The sequence below is a fragment of the Sus scrofa genome, chromosome 8, assembly GCF_000003025.6.
Source record: "Sus scrofa isolate TJ Tabasco breed Duroc chromosome 8, Sscrofa11.1, whole genome shotgun sequence".
Classification (NCBI taxonomy): domain Eukaryota; kingdom Metazoa; phylum Chordata; class Mammalia; order Artiodactyla; family Suidae; genus Sus; species Sus scrofa.
In genome coordinates this window covers 20,096,621-20,113,426 of record NC_010450.4, presented here as the reverse complement: position 1 = coordinate 20,113,426, position 16,806 = coordinate 20,096,621, and the positions used below count along the sequence as shown (strand labels likewise).

Here is a 16,806-nt window from a genome sequence, read left to right as displayed (position 1 = left end):
CCCGGGCCAGGGGCTGAATCAGAGCTGTGGCCGCTGGCCTACACCACAGCCACAGCAACGACCAGATCCAAGCCACATCTGCAACCTACCCTACAGCTCATGACAATGCTGGATCCTTTACCCACTGAGCGAGGCCAGGATCGAATCTGCGTCTTCATGGATACTAGTCAGATTTGTTTCCTCTCAGCCATGATGGGAACTCCCAAAAATGACTTCTAAATTGGCTTCTTTTGCCTATCAACTAAAGCCAAGATGAAGAGGAAGGAGAGAATGGCATAATTAATTGTTTTTCTACATTCTCATACCTTCGTTCTTTCTTTAACCATTTTACACACATTTAAGTGTCTATGGTGTGTTAGGCACTGTAACAGTCACTTGGAACGTAGACCAGTGAATAAGAAACATGGTCCCTATCTATACAGAATACACTACTGTAGCAGCATCAGTGTGCACTGTGCATAGTGCAGGCATCTCACCTTATACACAAATCAATAGTAAGGTAGGTGTTATTACCTTCATTACACAGATAAGGAAATCAGCTTAGAAACTACTTTGCCCAAGTTCACTCAATGGTAAATTTAGTTCAAAATGTAACTACAGAGTTTAATGTCCATGATTTGCCATACACTCTGCATTAACATAGAATTTAATTACAGTTCAATTCTGGATACTAACATGTGTAGAGGTAAGAATTTTTACAACAGAACTGTAAAGTGTACTAACTGATCCTAAAACTTTCTATGATCTAGCATAGACTTGTTTTGCTTCAGTGAGGGGGTCAACAAAGAACCTGGAAGGAAACCTTCTTTCATTTCCCTCCCAATACTTTCCCTACTAACTAAAATTTATAAAGGTAAAGGATAATTTTTTCTTTGATTACTAGGAAGTGAAAAAATGTTTTCTAAAGCTATAAATATATAAAATTCAGGAACTCTAAAGACATCTGCTGTGGGAGCCATACCTTAGCTACTGCATCCACATACATATATAGACATGCATGGGTGTGCCTATGTGTCAACAATTTGACAATTTGACTCTTGCATATTCCCTATACAAAGATGACATATTACACTGCTCATGACTAGTGTTTACACTATCAATCTTAAGTCTGCAAAGTACATTTTTTTTCTGAGTTGAAAAGGACCAAGAACACACAGACATCTTCAGTTTTCTGTTGGTAAAAATTATAAAAGGGAGTTGTCTTATGGCACAGTGAGTTGGGGATCCAGCATTGTCACTGCTGCAACTCTCTCAAAAAATAAAAAATTTTTAAAAATTTTTAAAAATTATAAAGACAAACTACCAGATCAACCACCTCCACGCCATTTTTGGCCAGTTTCTTAAACAGCCAAACCTTTAACATACAGTTTGGTATTCTAAAGTATTTTAATTCAGGAGTGCATCTGCCTTTTATTTCCTTTTAAATAACACAAGCCATAACATTTATGGATATGTAGCCAAAATAAGGTCTAATTCATAAAGGAAAGGCTATGATTCCAATTTATAAGGAGAGGAGTTACACTGCTTCAAAGAAGCCTGTCCCTAAGGGGAAAAAAATAAAAGACGGTAATTATCATTTTAAAACATGCAGAACAGGACAGCAAAGGGAGAGGATTCAATAAACAAAAATAACAAAAATGATCAAAATTTGTGTGTTCAGAATGGGGAAGAAAATTCCCAGCATGTTTTTTTATAACACCACTGCATGCTTTTCTGCCTGAGTGTTTATACTCAAAATAATACATTTCTTTCGAATTGTAACTTAACTTTGTTATCACATGTCCTATTATAATAATCAAACATACATTTGTGGTAAAGCCAAAAACCACTCTGAAGAAGTGGTCTTAACCACAATTCAAAGCTTAAAAAATGGCTTTCTGCCAAAGTATATCTGAGCCATTAACCTGTTGTGCTGCTTTCACACACTGGTAGGACCAAAAAAAGTAGGCCGAGCAACTAGCATTTGCTTATGGAAGCCTCACAAGGCGGCCATGGGGCTCTGAAAGGGGCACAGGACAGGGGCACAGTAGGTGAAGGTGCAAAATCTGACAGCACACTGCTTTGTCTTGGGTGGTACCACAAGTAGCCTAATATTTCAACAACCACCTGAGGGGTCTTGGCTTGGCATAGGCCAAAAAAGATTCTGAACTGCGAATCAACATGAAATGATTAAAAGTATACATCATCCATAACTTACAGTAGTAAAGCACTAGAACAGGAGGCAAAAAACCTTGGGAATTTGATGGTAGCAATGAAGAAAACAAAGGTAAGGCCTCTAGCAGCTACAGACTTAACTGTCACAGTTTGGGCCACGAATGCTATATATTTACCTGGTATTTTGTGGTACCACAACTTTAAATTATGCGAACTGCAAAATTACTGTGTTACAAAGTTAACTTACTAGTTTACTGGCTAGTCAATTGTCCTACATCAGATTGTTTGACCAGAAGAGAGGAGGGCACAGCTTTTCTTTAAAGATGGGCAGCTCCACTGCAGCAGCTTAACACTCCTTTCTCACCAACTTCTACACATACATGTTCCCTAAAGACATGCGGTCTCTCTTCTCTACAGTACTAGTACTACTGACCTCTTTCCCTCATTTTTGCTTCCACCACAAGCAATTCGTTTACACGTGACATCAACTGCATGCCCAAATTATCTTTATCACTATTCCCTGATTCTAAGCTCTTATTACAACTTTTACATCCATAGCTTCCTAAACTGGCCTCATGTAGCAAAACAGATAAGCACATAGCAACAAAAACAATATATCTGCTTATATATATGCTCTCATTTAACTCTCATTAATAATCTGAGAGGTAGGCATTATTTCAAATTTAGAAGGGAAAAACTGAAGCTCAAAAAGTCACAAGGTAGGACTCTCCCCTACTTCTGATTACACACTGATCACACTACATAAATACAAAAGGAAGCCATACTCTAGTCTTTAAGCCACTTATCTTCTTTGCCTTCCCAAAATAATTATTTCCCCAATTCTCTGATAAAATAATAACTATTTGCTTTTTTTCCATTAAATAAATCAACTATTGTTTGAAAAATTTAAATGTTTCAGAGAAGTCAATTTTTAACCTGTATTTCTCAGCAAACAAAAATTATTAATTGTCAAGGATAAATGTTGCAGTAATCCAACTAGAGACGATGAAACAATGCCATAAAGTTAAATAAACCAGGAAAATCTGACTGTGTTAACAGCTCTAAGGATTAGTCAAATTTAGAGCCTTTAAAGAATTATAAGCATCCCAGGAATGAAGAATATGCCCACCTGTTTCCATAATAAACTGGAGATGCACAGATTTTTCAGACCATAACTTTTTTTTTTTTGTCTTTTTGCTATTTCTTGGGCAGCTCCCACGGCATATGGAAGTTCCCAGGCTAGGGGTCAAATCGGAGCTGTAGCCACCAGCCTAGCCAGAGGCACAGCAACTCGGGATCCGAGCCGCGTCTGCAACCTACACCACAGCTCACGGCAACGCCGGATCGTTAACCCACTGAGCAAGGGCAGGGACCAAACCCGCAACCTCATGGTTCCTAGTCGGATTCGTTAACCACTGCGCCACGACGGGAACTCCAGACCATAACTTTTAATCTAGACACTTGTTTTTCCTTTTTACGGCCACAACCACACCATATGGAAGTTTCCAGGCTAAGGGCTCAAACGAAGCTGCAGTTGCCGACCTACACCACAGCCATAGCAAAGTGGCACCTGCATCTGTGACCTACACCATAGCCTGTGGCAATGCTGGATCCTTAACCCACTGAACAAGGCCAGGGATCGAATCTGCATCCTCACGGACACTATGTCGGGTCCTTCGCCTGCTGAGCCACAAAGGAAACTCTTTACACATTTTTTTTTTTTTAAATAGCAGAAGTATACATTAGAGAAATATGGCCAAAGCTTAAGCTTGTATCACACATATTAAAGTTGACTCGACTGCACACAGTATTAAAGTTTTGAGTATGTGCTAACTAAAGGAATGATCCATAATAACAGCAAGTCATCTTTTTTAAAAAAGACAACACACACGAAGAATTGTCAGGAAATTGTAGCTCTTAAACTGTAATATTATTTAGACCTACTATTTTGAAATAATCAGTGATTACGGACAAACTAACCTGAAATGTCTAATAATTTATTTTCTAAGTGGAGAAAAAATTTTATAAATGGCCCACCAAATAAACTGGTATTAACTTCGCAAATGTTAGAATGAGGGAAAAAAGGAATTAACTATTTTACCAAGTCCAAAGAGCTACTAAAACAATGATAAATTTCTTCGTCTTCGTGAAACTATCTGCTTTTCCCATGGAGAATGTCCTATAAAGACATTATGCTACAGGTAATTGCTGTTGCCGGCTCCACAATAGCAATGCACTTTAATGAGGCATGCTGACACTTCAAAAAAGTGGTAATCCACGTTGACAGACTCTATTAAGAAGTTGTGTCAAGACCTAAATGGGGGCTACAAACAATACAGCTGAAAAGAGGTTCTTAGAACTAAGTTTATGTTCTTTCATGTAGTTTTGTTGAGCCTAAAATTAATTGTTAGGAAGACCTGCATGCACCACTTGCAAGTCTTCAGCAGTTTCACCCAGGCAATTTTTTACTACAATAACAATAATCAAATGCTAATATAAAGACCCATTATGTGTAACAATAATAGTCATGGTGTCATTAAACAAATTAACTTCCTGGGTTTTTTAAATGGTAGTATCTCCAAGGTACAAAAAATAGTTTAAGACTGAAATTAAATCCTTAATTCAAAGTATAAATTTAAACTCTGAAATAAAAGTCAAAGTCAAAGGGGAGTAATTCTGGTTTTTTTCCTAGTTATCCATCAATGCCTTGGTTTGGCTCTAGTATTCCTCAACAGATTAATTCTACTAGTCTGGCGATTATACTCAACAAACTGTTTATTCCAAAAGAGGAATACTACTTTGTCCTGGGTCAGCCCTCTTTACTCTTTGACAACTTCCTAAGACCTACAACATTCTAATGTTATTTTCATAGCATCTTCATTTCTCACTTGGATTACTGGGTTCTAGCACTGATCACATATTATTCTAAACAGTAAGAATAGAGAATACTTAGGTTTGTTCAGGTTGCACGTAAATGAGGGAGAAAGAGCGCTGAGGGGTAGGAAGGGAAGAAAGAAGAGAGACCTCTAAAGTGCAAGAGAGCAGTAAAAAAAAAAAAAGTAAGAGAAAAAGATTGCTTGAGGAAGTGTCAGAGGTACCAACAGGAAGAGAGCAATAGAGTCTACGCCATAAAAGGGAACTCTCCGGTCAATCCCAAATACAGAAATGTTTTAGTTCAAATTCAGAGGTTTTCTTCTGTGGGATATGAACATAGATCACAAACATTCTTTCCCTATAAAAAAATTGCTCACTTGGATATCTACCATTGAGAAAAATCTGTTGAGTTATATAAACTATCACCAAGTTTTGCTCTCCCAAAGTTTAGGTCCATCTAACAAAAAAGCCACCCTAGCTATTTCATAGTCATTCTAGAGCTTCAGTTTCCACATCTGTGAAACAGTAATGTTAACTGTAATAACCTGAATAACTGTGTGAAGGCTGAGTTAATACCCTAAAAACATTTGCAGAGAAGGGCGCTTTGGAAGTACAATACTCGCTATTAGACACTCGGATTTCCTCAGCCTTTAGGTTTACAAAACCCGAACTCACAAAAGAGCTAACTGTAGATCTCAATTTGACAAAATTGTACAAATTAAGATCATTTAGAAATCAGATCACCTCCTTACATATCCACTCTCTCCATTTGTAAATTTAGAGGTTGGTAAATAAGAGAATGGCCTGTTTTGCCATGAAGGGAGAAATGCATGTCTTAAAAAACTAGTATTACCCAAAAGTTCATTCACACGACAACTATTTATGGAGTACTTGCTGTGACCAGTCACTGTCCTGAGGCTGAGGATATGGGAGTCAACAAAATAAAATCTGTATAATTGGGCTGGGAGCAGTTTATTTATTTCAAAAGTGAATGCTTTCAGGAGATTCTGCTCGAAGTTTTATGTTTATGTTACCTGCCTCTGCCTCGTCCTGCCCCTGGGCTAGAATTTCTTACTTACAGAGCAGTTTTTCCACAGGAATTTTAACAATAAAGGAATTCTAATAAAGTTAAATTTCATGCACACTTAATCTAGCTGCAATCACCGCATTTCTATGTACATTTTTTAATCACCACCATCCACCTACTGCTGTGATAAAATACAAAAGTACTCAAAGTAAATGCTTTGAAAACATTTTCTGTCCTATCTCCCCACCCCAGGAATCCCCAAGATTCCTTCTAACAAATAACTAGGGGCAGGGGGAAAAGGAGACTGCTGTCCTTCCCAACCACCATCTGCTGAAAAAGCACATTTCCAGTCATTATTTTTTTTTTAAATTACATTGACCTGATAGATAAAGCAATGCCTGAAGTCTCCTGAAGGTCAGTAAAGCTGCCATTATTTCATGAGCAGCTCCCTCTCCCTGGCTGCAAGGCTGATGGGGCTCCATAACACAAGCCGTACTCCTTAGTATTCCTCAGTGAAGCGACAAGTTTGTCATTTCAAAGAAAGAACGCCTGAACATCTTCCTGCTCATCTACAGACTCCCCTCACAATCCCCTAACAGATCAACAGCACAAGACCACAGACTTCATTCTATCTTTCAAAAGAGAGACAGTCCCTGATTTTCATGACAATGACGGACACTGGCATATTCTACTTTTTAATTAGGTTCGTATTCTACTTCATACTTTAGATGAATTCTCAAGTACTCTTAGGAATTCCTTTCTGTCTCAGTGGGGTAAGGATTCTGCGTTGTCACTGCTGTGGCTCTGGTAACAGCTGTGGTGCAGATTTGATCGCTGGCTCAGGATCTTCCACATGCCGCACAGGCCACAGGGTGGCCAGAAAGAAAAATTAACTAGATAAATAAAATACTCTTCAACAGATCTCCCAGATCCCAGAGACATGCAAAACAGTATTATCTTTTCAAAGTAATGAAATAGCAATTAGCTTGAGAAAGTGCTTAATTTTAACAGTGCTACTATTTCAAGATTTTTTAAAGTTTCAGAGTCTAAAACATCTTTTAAAATACTTTCAAAGCAGCTAATCCTCATCCTTAGAGGGTGTTTCTGACATGTTTTCAGTAACGCAAAATATACTGGAACCATATCTAAAGAGAGACATAGTAATTTACGATATGCTTTTTCTTCTAATCCTAGATGAGTGGTTGGGATGCTGCCTCTGACCAGTGATCTCAGTCCTGGGCCAACTAAACTAGAAGGTAGTTTAGTTTCTTTCTAAACTACATTTGGGGCGGAAGAATCTTTGACTTGAGAATCACCACCTCTGTTGCACCACTCTGCTTGCCTATTAGGAAGAAAAATCTTTGAAACAAAAAGATGGCAAGTTGCCCTTGTGCATAATGATAACCAAAGTAAAAGGGACACAGCTGTGAAAAAAAAATACCACAAGGTAACAATGTGAAACTCTGCACTTAACAGGATAAGCAGCATGAGGCAGAAAGTGAGGATGTTAGGAGTAAACATGACCGAAATAATGATGAAAAGCCAAGCAATGCTCTTGCTAAGAGTAGGAAAAGCTGGACAGTTTGGGAGAAGAGCAGGGTGAGTGGGGGATGGGGGGGAGGTCGGGGAAACAGTAATAATAATAATAATAATTATTATTATTATAGAAAAGGATTCAACTCTCCAACTCTCCCGATCTCTGAATCCATAGTCTCTATTCTCTGCCTGCATCACTAGCAATGAGGGGTGGTGAGGGGGGAGATTACTTTACCTATCTTCCGTAATTTCAAAAGATAATTTCTAAATTTAGTATATCATACGCAATTCAGAGCAGGAACTGTATATATTTTTGACTCACTTTCCAAGAACTTGCAGAGAAAGATGAATTATGATTATCTTTTGGCCTCTTATTTTGGCAAAGACTTTATCCATTTTTTAACTCCCAAGTGTAGAAAACTAATGTACAAATTCCACTGCTATGAAACAATGTAACAGAAATCTTCATTCTCTTACTGTTTTCTAGGAGGAAAAAACTGTATTTTAAATACAACCTTAAAATATGCATGGAGTTCCCGTCATGGCGCAGTGGTTAATGAATACGATTAGGAACCATGAGGTTGCAGGTTCAATCCCTGGCCTCACTCAGTGGGTTAAGCATCTGGCATTGCCATGAGCTGTGGTGTAGTTGCAGACGAGGCTTGGATCTGGTGTTGCTGTGGCTCTGGCGTAGGGCTGGCGGCTACAGCTCCGATTAGACTCCTAGCCTGTGAACCTCCATATGCCAAGGGTGCGGTCCTAGAAAAGACAAAAAGACAAAAATAAAATAAAAGAAAATATGCTGAGTCTGTCCTACTTGGAAGCTTTATTTTTAAAAAACTCTGTGGTCATCTTCAGCAAATCTATAAAGCAAATATCTGTTGTTATAAGGACAGTGGAATAGGCAGAGGCACCAATCCAAGAAAAATAAAATGTTATATATTATCCAAATTCTCACAAAAACAGAAGCTCTATCATTTGACTGCCTTAAATATTTGTGACATACCTGATTCATGGTTAATTTCTGGTGCAACATTAAACTTTATGTTTACCTTCTGAATTAAAGAAGTATCTATTATATGAAAAAGTCCTAAGATACCAGGAATGGGAAAATGAAGTACGGTGGGTTTTAGTATACATCATCAATTTTTTTGAACTTTTTAATTGAATTGGTAACTTTCACCAATGCAAAGAAAGAGTGAATTCATCGACAACTGGGAAATATAATAACTTTCTTAACTATGAGCCTTTAAATATTTACAAGGGCTGGCCAGCAAACACACACACACACACACACACACACACACACACACACACACACACATCCCCCAAATAACACAACAAAAAACAAAAACAAGGTTTCATAGCTAATTAACTGTTCCCTTCTATCAGAGATAAAACTACTGAGCTAATAATCCTGTTTTATATATCTGAAGCGTTTTGTGGCTGAGGTCAGTTTGGCAATGTAGATTCATAAGACTGAGTTTCATGCATATTTCCAGTTGATCATTACTAGAAGGTCTGTAATGCAATCCAGTACATACATACACCCCTGTAACAAAATTTTACCCAACTACATCATGTGATACATTCCTGACATTTCCCATTCTGTTCTATTCTGCTTCATTTAACGGGGGGAGGCCGCGCAGGAGGGGCAGAAACATACTGATTCCAGAATGGGCTGCCATTGGCAGTTGAAAAGCACTGATCTACCAGAACGAATGCCAAGTGGCCGTACACTAGATTACTCTATTGATAAAACAGCCTTAGTTAATGCCATTCAAAAGCTGCTGCTGTGGTGTTCCCCTTTTCCCTCCAACTCCTTAGATATTGTCCGGCAATAACCTTCACTTTAAACGAAAAGTGTACAGCACAGAGATCCTTCAAGGTGACATAAGAGTATAGCATACCATTAGAAGCCACAGACTGGAACCTATCCTGGTCCTTCTTCTCAGCAAGGCAAAACAATATAAAACTAATACCACTTCCGAGGGACGTCTGTCCTATGAGAGGCATATACTTAGTGGAACTAAAATGATCCAATCAACACACACATAAATGTGCATATATTTATTTTAGCTTTAAAAAGAATGAAACAAGTTTGTTTTTGTTTCTGGCCACACCCACAGCATGTGGAAGTTCCCAGGCCAGAGAATGAACCCACACCACAGCAGCAACCTGAGACACAACAGTGACGACACCAGATCCTTTGTTAAGGATCTAGGCCACCAGGAAACTTGGAAACAATTAAAAAAAAAATACTTTTTTACATTCACTGCACTGGTAATTTATTTTCTATTACAATACACGTCTTAATTCTGATCATAAATTGATTTCCTGACCTGCAGGAATGAAACCTGCAAGTTGAAAAACAAAACTTTAGAGGATGCGCAAAGCAACCTAACAGGATAAGAGGATCATGAATAAATCATCAGTCTCCAGTGGCCACCTTCTTTCACTGATGAGAAAAAGCTCAAAGAGTGAAAATATTAGTCAAAGAGTGACTGTTTCTTTAACTCTAGGAAGATCATCAAAGGAAGCATAAGATTCAGGGTAAGACAAAATGTAATAGCATCACCTCCCCAAAAGAGAAGTTCCTGATCTGGCATTCAATAATCACCACCACTGTTTTGCTTTGTTTTGTTGGTCTTTTTAGGGCTGCACTGCTGCATATGGAAGTTTCCAGGCTATGGGCTGAATCAGTGCTGAAGCTGCTGGTCTATGCCATAGCCACAACAACGCCAGATCTGAGCCGCATCTGAGAGCTACACCACAGCTCACAGCAACGCTGGATCCTTAACCCACTGAGCAAGGTCAGGGATCAAACCCACGTCCTCATGGGTACTGGCTGGGTTCGCTGCCACTGAACCACCACAGGAACTTCAATCACCATCGCTGTTAATCTAACACTGGCTTCTTGCCTACTCAATCCTGCGTGAAGTGTGTATATAATTTATTTACGTGTGTGTGTATATACATAGGTATTTATATGTGTATACATAAAATACACACAGACACATATACATATAAAATGCAGTATATAAATTATATACTTATGGTATTATATCTTAATACACAAATTTATATTTTTTTCCTGATCATTCTAACAACTTGTCAAAACAACAAAGTAGTGCCAGATCTGAAATACAGTTTAGCTGGATGCAGAATCTAAGCTCTTAACCACTAAGCTATAAACTTCCAAAGGGAAAGGAGTTGCCCAACTCTAGCTGTGCATCAAGAACCCTCTGTGTGTGTTAAAAAACAAAACAGTGCCCAAATGCTACCCTAAAAAGAGATTTTTTTAGAACTGAAGTGGCAAATATTACAGAGAAATATATTTTGTAAATAATGTATCAAATACCATCTCCAACCCATTATGTCAGAAAAGATCCTTTTGGATAGCAGACAATGTTGTATTGGACATAAAATACCTGGTTGAACATGGTAATAGGTAGCTGCCTTCACCTTGAAACTTGATTCACTGTCATTAAAGACGAGAATTTAATATAAAGCAGTTCTTAGGTTTAATAACTAAATTCCATTAAGGATTTAACTGCTGACATATCAAAAGGATATGATACATAAGGTACACTAAGTGATAAAAATTACAGACTGTACCAGTACATTTCTATTCAATTTATATATTCATGATTTAAACTCTATCTTCCCAATACATTTTCCTTCATTACCTAAAAGATAAAGAATTTTGAACCCAAAACAACATTAATAAACTCAGCATTCCCCCTGGGTTGATTCACTCCTACCATCCTCAAGAAAACATTTAGTAGCAAGCACACAGCACAAAATTAGGAGGTTTCCAAGGTTTCAAATAATTCAGAAATGGTTTTGACATCATTCAAATAAAATGTTATGGACATAAAATGTTAAAGATTGTTGATGGTTAAGTGGGTAATATGAAGCCTAGAATTACCGCTACTAGCAACCACAAGTAACAGAGGGATACATACCACAAACACATGAAGGTTTAACTGTATACATATGCTGGTGAAGAGACAACAATCACACAACTAAAAAAATCACTCATTTTCCTCTAAGTAAAAATTCTTTGTAAAAGACAAAAACAAGCACAAACAATAAATGATCCAAGTAAAAATTATTTTGCTTGGCCAAATTAATACTCCAACTGAAGAATTTATCTAATTATTTCCTATTCAGGTTACCATGAGATGACAGCACTGCAGAGAAACTAGTGTATGATGTAAACCAGAAAGATAATTACAGACTAACATATGAATAATCCCTCAGCTATTTTGTGAAAGAAATTATAGCCCATTACTATTAAAACCTAGGGAAAAAAATCTACCCCAGTATCTCCTATAACTGTATCTCAAAAAGAGAGGAAAAAAAAAAACAAAAACCACTCATCAAGCTTGATATATGGTTTTCTAAAAACAAAACAAAAAAATGTTTGCCATAAATCCATAACCACATCTGCAATCCAAATATTAAATTTTCTTAAAATAATGCAATAATTTAAATATAAAATCATGAGCATTCTTTCTATCCATGACCTTGGGGGGGGGGCACCGGAAGATTTCTAAAGCATACCTTTTAATCCACGCCATGGTACTTCAAGAACATGTTAAGGTAAGCCACAGGCTGGAACACTTCGATGCACCTCACAACACCTCAGCCAGTGTATCTGTATCATTCTCCTTTCCTTTTGAGATCATAATGGTTCCGAAGAACTATAATGCTTCCATTTGAATGATAGTTTCATAATTTCAATGACTTAAAAACAAAAACAAAAAATAAGGACTTAAGTGTTGGTATGTTAAGCCACTAGTGCACTGTGTTAACTGCTGCCATGACTAAGAAAAACAAAGCAGCTGCCATTTTTAATATGATCCTCATGTAAATGAGGAGGAATACATACTTAGAGGTCAGACTGACAGTCCTTGCTTCACTGAGATCTATCCAAACCCACATATCTCTCTGCTACAACTGATTCTTTAATTTTCTTCTCAAGGAACAGAAAAATAACCTAAGACAGGTTTGAATACTTGGTAACTGTCCACCTGATTACTCAATAAAGAATACCTCTATTCTATTGTGTGCTGAATGAGAGCTAGAAATCACCCACACACTGCATAAATGGGAATACATTAATACACAAAACAAGGGTTCCTAAAAACAATGCCCCTTCTGGTGTTTTATCACTGAATCAGGAGTTCCCACTGTAGCTCAGTGGATTAAGAACCCAACACAGTGTCTGTAAAGATGTGGTTTGATTCCTGTCCTTGCTCAGTGGGTTAAGGAAGCAAAGTTGCCACAAGCTGCGGCATAGGCCACAGATGTGGCTCAGATCTGGTATTGCTGTGGCTGTGTGTAGGCTGGCTGCTGCAGCTCCAATTTGACCCCTAGCCTGGGAACCTCCATATGCTGCATGTATGACCATAAAAAGAAAAGAAAAAAATTACTGAATCACTGTAATTCCATGGAAGCCATTAAACTATAAAGAGCTTCAGAGTCTAAAGCTTACTTCTATGAAGAGCATGCATATAAACAAACAGAGACAGATGGCTAACTGTCAGATTTGAGTGCTGCTGTGTGACTGCCTTGGCAGGTTACCTGATTCCTCCTTCCTCTTCCCCCTACTCCATCTTTCTTAGTTAAAACATTAAAGACATTAAATGATACAGTAAGAAGTCTACATATCACATTTTAAATTTAAGAATTCATTCTACCTTTTTTTTTTTTTTTTGCTTTTTAGGGCCATACCCACAGCATATGGAGGGTCTCAGGCTAGGGGTCAAATCGCAGCTGTAGCCACTGACCTAGGCCACAGCTACAGTAATGTGGGATCCAAGCTGCATCCGCAACCTACACCACAGCTCATGGCAATGCAGGATTCTTAACCCACTGAGCGAGGCCAGGGATCAAACCCGCATCCTCATGGATACTAGTAGGACTCTTTTCTGCTGAGCCACAACGGGAACTCCCTCATTCTACTTTTATGTGAAGTTTGGCCCTCTATAGTTACAATAAAGAATACTCAAGCTACACAAAAGAGGTAAAATTGATAAGTTATTGGTAATACACATACGTGTTTATGTCATAAAGTAATGACATAAATTACTTTAATGTAATGTTAATTACTTTAGGATGACTGATCAGGAAACTTTTAATAAAAGCAAGCCATAAAAAGGGCTTCCAATCAAAGAGAGTAGCTGGGAGATGTTATACTCTAGGTTTGTGGAACAGTTTGTGTAAAGGTTAATAGACAAGAAAGAAAAGATGGGGAGTTCCCGTCATGGCTCAGTGGTTAACAAACCCAGCTAGGATCCAGGAGGATGTGGGTTCAATCCCTGGCCTTGCTCAGCAGGTTAAGGATCCAGTGTTGCCACAAGCTGTGGTGTAGGTCACAGTTACAGCTTGGATCCTGCATTGCTGTGGCTGTGTGTAGGCCGGCAATTGTAGCTCTGATTGAACGCCTAGCCTGGGAACTTCCATACAAAAGACAAAAAAAGAAAGAAAGAAAGAAAAGAAATAGAAGATGACATAGTTTCCCTGCTAGAGCTAAAAAGTGTGTGCTAAGGCAAAAGAGAAATTATTTTCTGTTTGAAAGGGTAGATTCAACTGATGAAAATTTTTCAAGTCCACTATCAGAAAAATTATACATTCCCAGGATTAGATTTCTTGTAGGTTGTAGGGAATGTAGATTACAAAACATAGGTCTTGCTTCAGAAAGCTGGTAATGGTGGTATAAATGAATATAAGGAAGAATTCCAGCAGGAAAGGTGGAAACTAATGAAGAACAGAAACAAGGGCCATGGTCCAATGACATCACTGCAACCATAACCATCTCTTTAAATGGATCGTTTTGCCACTTCAGTGACCCCCCCCCAACCTCCCTCCAGCTTAAAACCTTTCAAAGCCTCTATATATACTACAACCTTCTAGAAGGACTACACTGTTTCTTATACTCTGCTCCTCTAAAAAAAACATATCCTATATGCAACTAGCAGGTTAACATTCCTGAAGTACAACTCTTCTCTTGCACATAAAGAATAATGTTAACCACTGGGAAATAAGACACGATAAAAACACATTAGATAATAAAGAATAAAAGCCCAGGTCTGTAACACTTAAGTCATTATTTCATTTAATTTTCATAACCTCATTTTACAGAGAAGTGACTGACATACGAAAACACACAATATGAGAAAAGAACTAGGACTTAATCTAGCTCCTCCAGCGGGAGTGTGTTTTTTCTGTACAATATGTTGAGGGAAAGAGGTGGTACTGGGGCTAACATTTGTTTAATAATATGCCAAGAACCATACTAGATACTTACCAGTATTTTATTTCATCCTGATCTATCTCATAAGACTGACTAGTTGCCTCCTATCACAGGTGAGGAGATTGAGGCTCAGATTAATGTACTAATCTGTTCAATGTAATTTATCAGAGACAGTATCTCGGAGTTCCCATCATGGCTGCAGCAGAAACGAATCTGACCAGGAACCATGACGTTGGGGGTTCAATCCCTGGCCTCGCTCAGTGGGTTAAGGGTCTGGCGTTGTCCTGAGCTGTGGTGCAGGTAACAGACACAGCCCAGATCTGGCATTGCTGTGGTGTAGGACAGCAGCTACAGCTCTGATTGGACCCCTAGCCTGGGAATGTCCATATGCCGCAGGTGCAACCCTGAAAAGACGAAAAAAAAAAAGGAGAGAGAGACAGTATCTCATACATCCAACTCTAAAGCCCACACTCATATTGCTATGCCAATCTACCTCCCAGAAGAAATTGGGTCCAATACTTAAGTTTATTTTTCAATCTGGGTGATATAGCAATAATCTCATTTTATAAATGCTTCTTGGTCAAAACAATTAATGTATATAAACTAATTTTTTAGCTATAATTCAGCAAAAGGCTACATGCATATTCACTAAAGTCACTAAGATCAGAATCATATATAATCACTCAAATCAGAAAGTTCATTTGATTCCCACAAATAAGATCCAGTTTTTTTCATGAAGTTATACACTTGAAGATCTTTTTTAAAGTTATAAAGCATGACAGTCAACAATATAAATTTTGGTTGACAAAAGTTATTTTCCTTAAGAGAGTGTTCTGCATGTTTCCCCATGGACTGCTCTCAATCTTAGCCTCTTGGGAAGCAAACCATGAATTAGCTGAGGGAGGTGGCCATTTAGTCAGATTATTTAAAGAAAAAAAAAAAAAAAAAAAAGCAGGTGGTCAGCTCTCTACAAGGCTTCAAAACATGATTAAACTAAAAGAGTGACAAAAAATACTGAAAAAATTCCCCAAATTAAGGACAGGAAACTCCTAAGCAACTTCAAATTTGAACAGAATCCATGTACTCACAGTGCATTCCAAAACTAAAAGCAGAAGTGATCAACAGGACTACTATGCCAATGTTTTTGGTAACAAGTTAGATGACTCAAAAAAACCATTTTTTAAATTGCTGAAACAGTATTTTTCAGAATTACTACAGTTAAGGGTTCAAAACTGTTACAGGAAAAAACTTAAATGATCATTTAAAAAAAATATTCATCAGTAACAGCATAACTGTTCTGCAAAACTCACCTTAGCAATAAAATCCAAAATAGTGGATTATAATAGAACTGTCCATCAGGAACCCTGATGACCAACTACATTATCTTTTAATTGCACAATGAATGTGTATTAAAACCCTATGCAACTATCTACAAAACATTTCACATCTTTTGGAAGCGACAAATACATTTTCATGCCAGTTGTTGCAGCCTCCTTCACTATGCTGTGTCCAAAGAGGGTAGCATTTGTCTTTCATCTCTGTAAAGCAACTACCTAACCACCAAAGCCTGGAACACAATAGGCATTAATGACTTAAGCACATGAAAACATTACACACCCAAGTTGGGACCCACGGTTATGATGGAGGGATTGTCTGATGTGCCCTAAAACATAGCAGGCACACAGGCAGAGTGATCTGGAGAAATTATTTAGGAATGGCTTATACATGCTGCAATAAAAATATCAAGGACAACAGAGGCTTTGAAAAATAATTTAACATTTGACTACTGAATTTTGTTTGTTTTTGACTACTGAATTTATAATACACAATGAGAAAGTCAGTCACATCAGTCACCTTGTCGTAACATCTTTTGTGCAAGCTTATCCATCTACCTAAAAGTTATCTGAAGATTTAAAAACATTTTCTGCTGACTCTCTGAATAATTCTGTTA

At 37.8% G+C, this 16,806-nt stretch overlaps 1 protein-coding gene across 6 annotated transcripts in view; it reads right to left on the bottom strand.

Annotated features, from left to right (window-relative positions):
* The window catches only part of RBPJ (recombination signal binding protein for immunoglobulin kappa J region), a 233,712-nt gene that overhangs the window by 53,320 nt on the left and 163,586 nt on the right, over positions 1 to 16,806 (bottom strand). For 3 of the 6 annotated variants that reach the window (XM_005666568.3, XM_005666569.3, XM_003128890.6), the window contains exon 2: positions 12,161 to 12,343. The exons of the other annotated variants lie outside the window; for them this stretch is intronic. In XM_005666568.3, coding sequence (XP_005666625.1) covers positions 12,161 to 12,177 — 17 coding nt within the window. In that variant the 5' untranslated portion in view covers positions 12,178 to 12,343. The remainder of the gene's footprint in view (positions 1 to 12,160; positions 12,344 to 16,806) is intronic. 6 annotated transcript variants of the gene reach the window in all.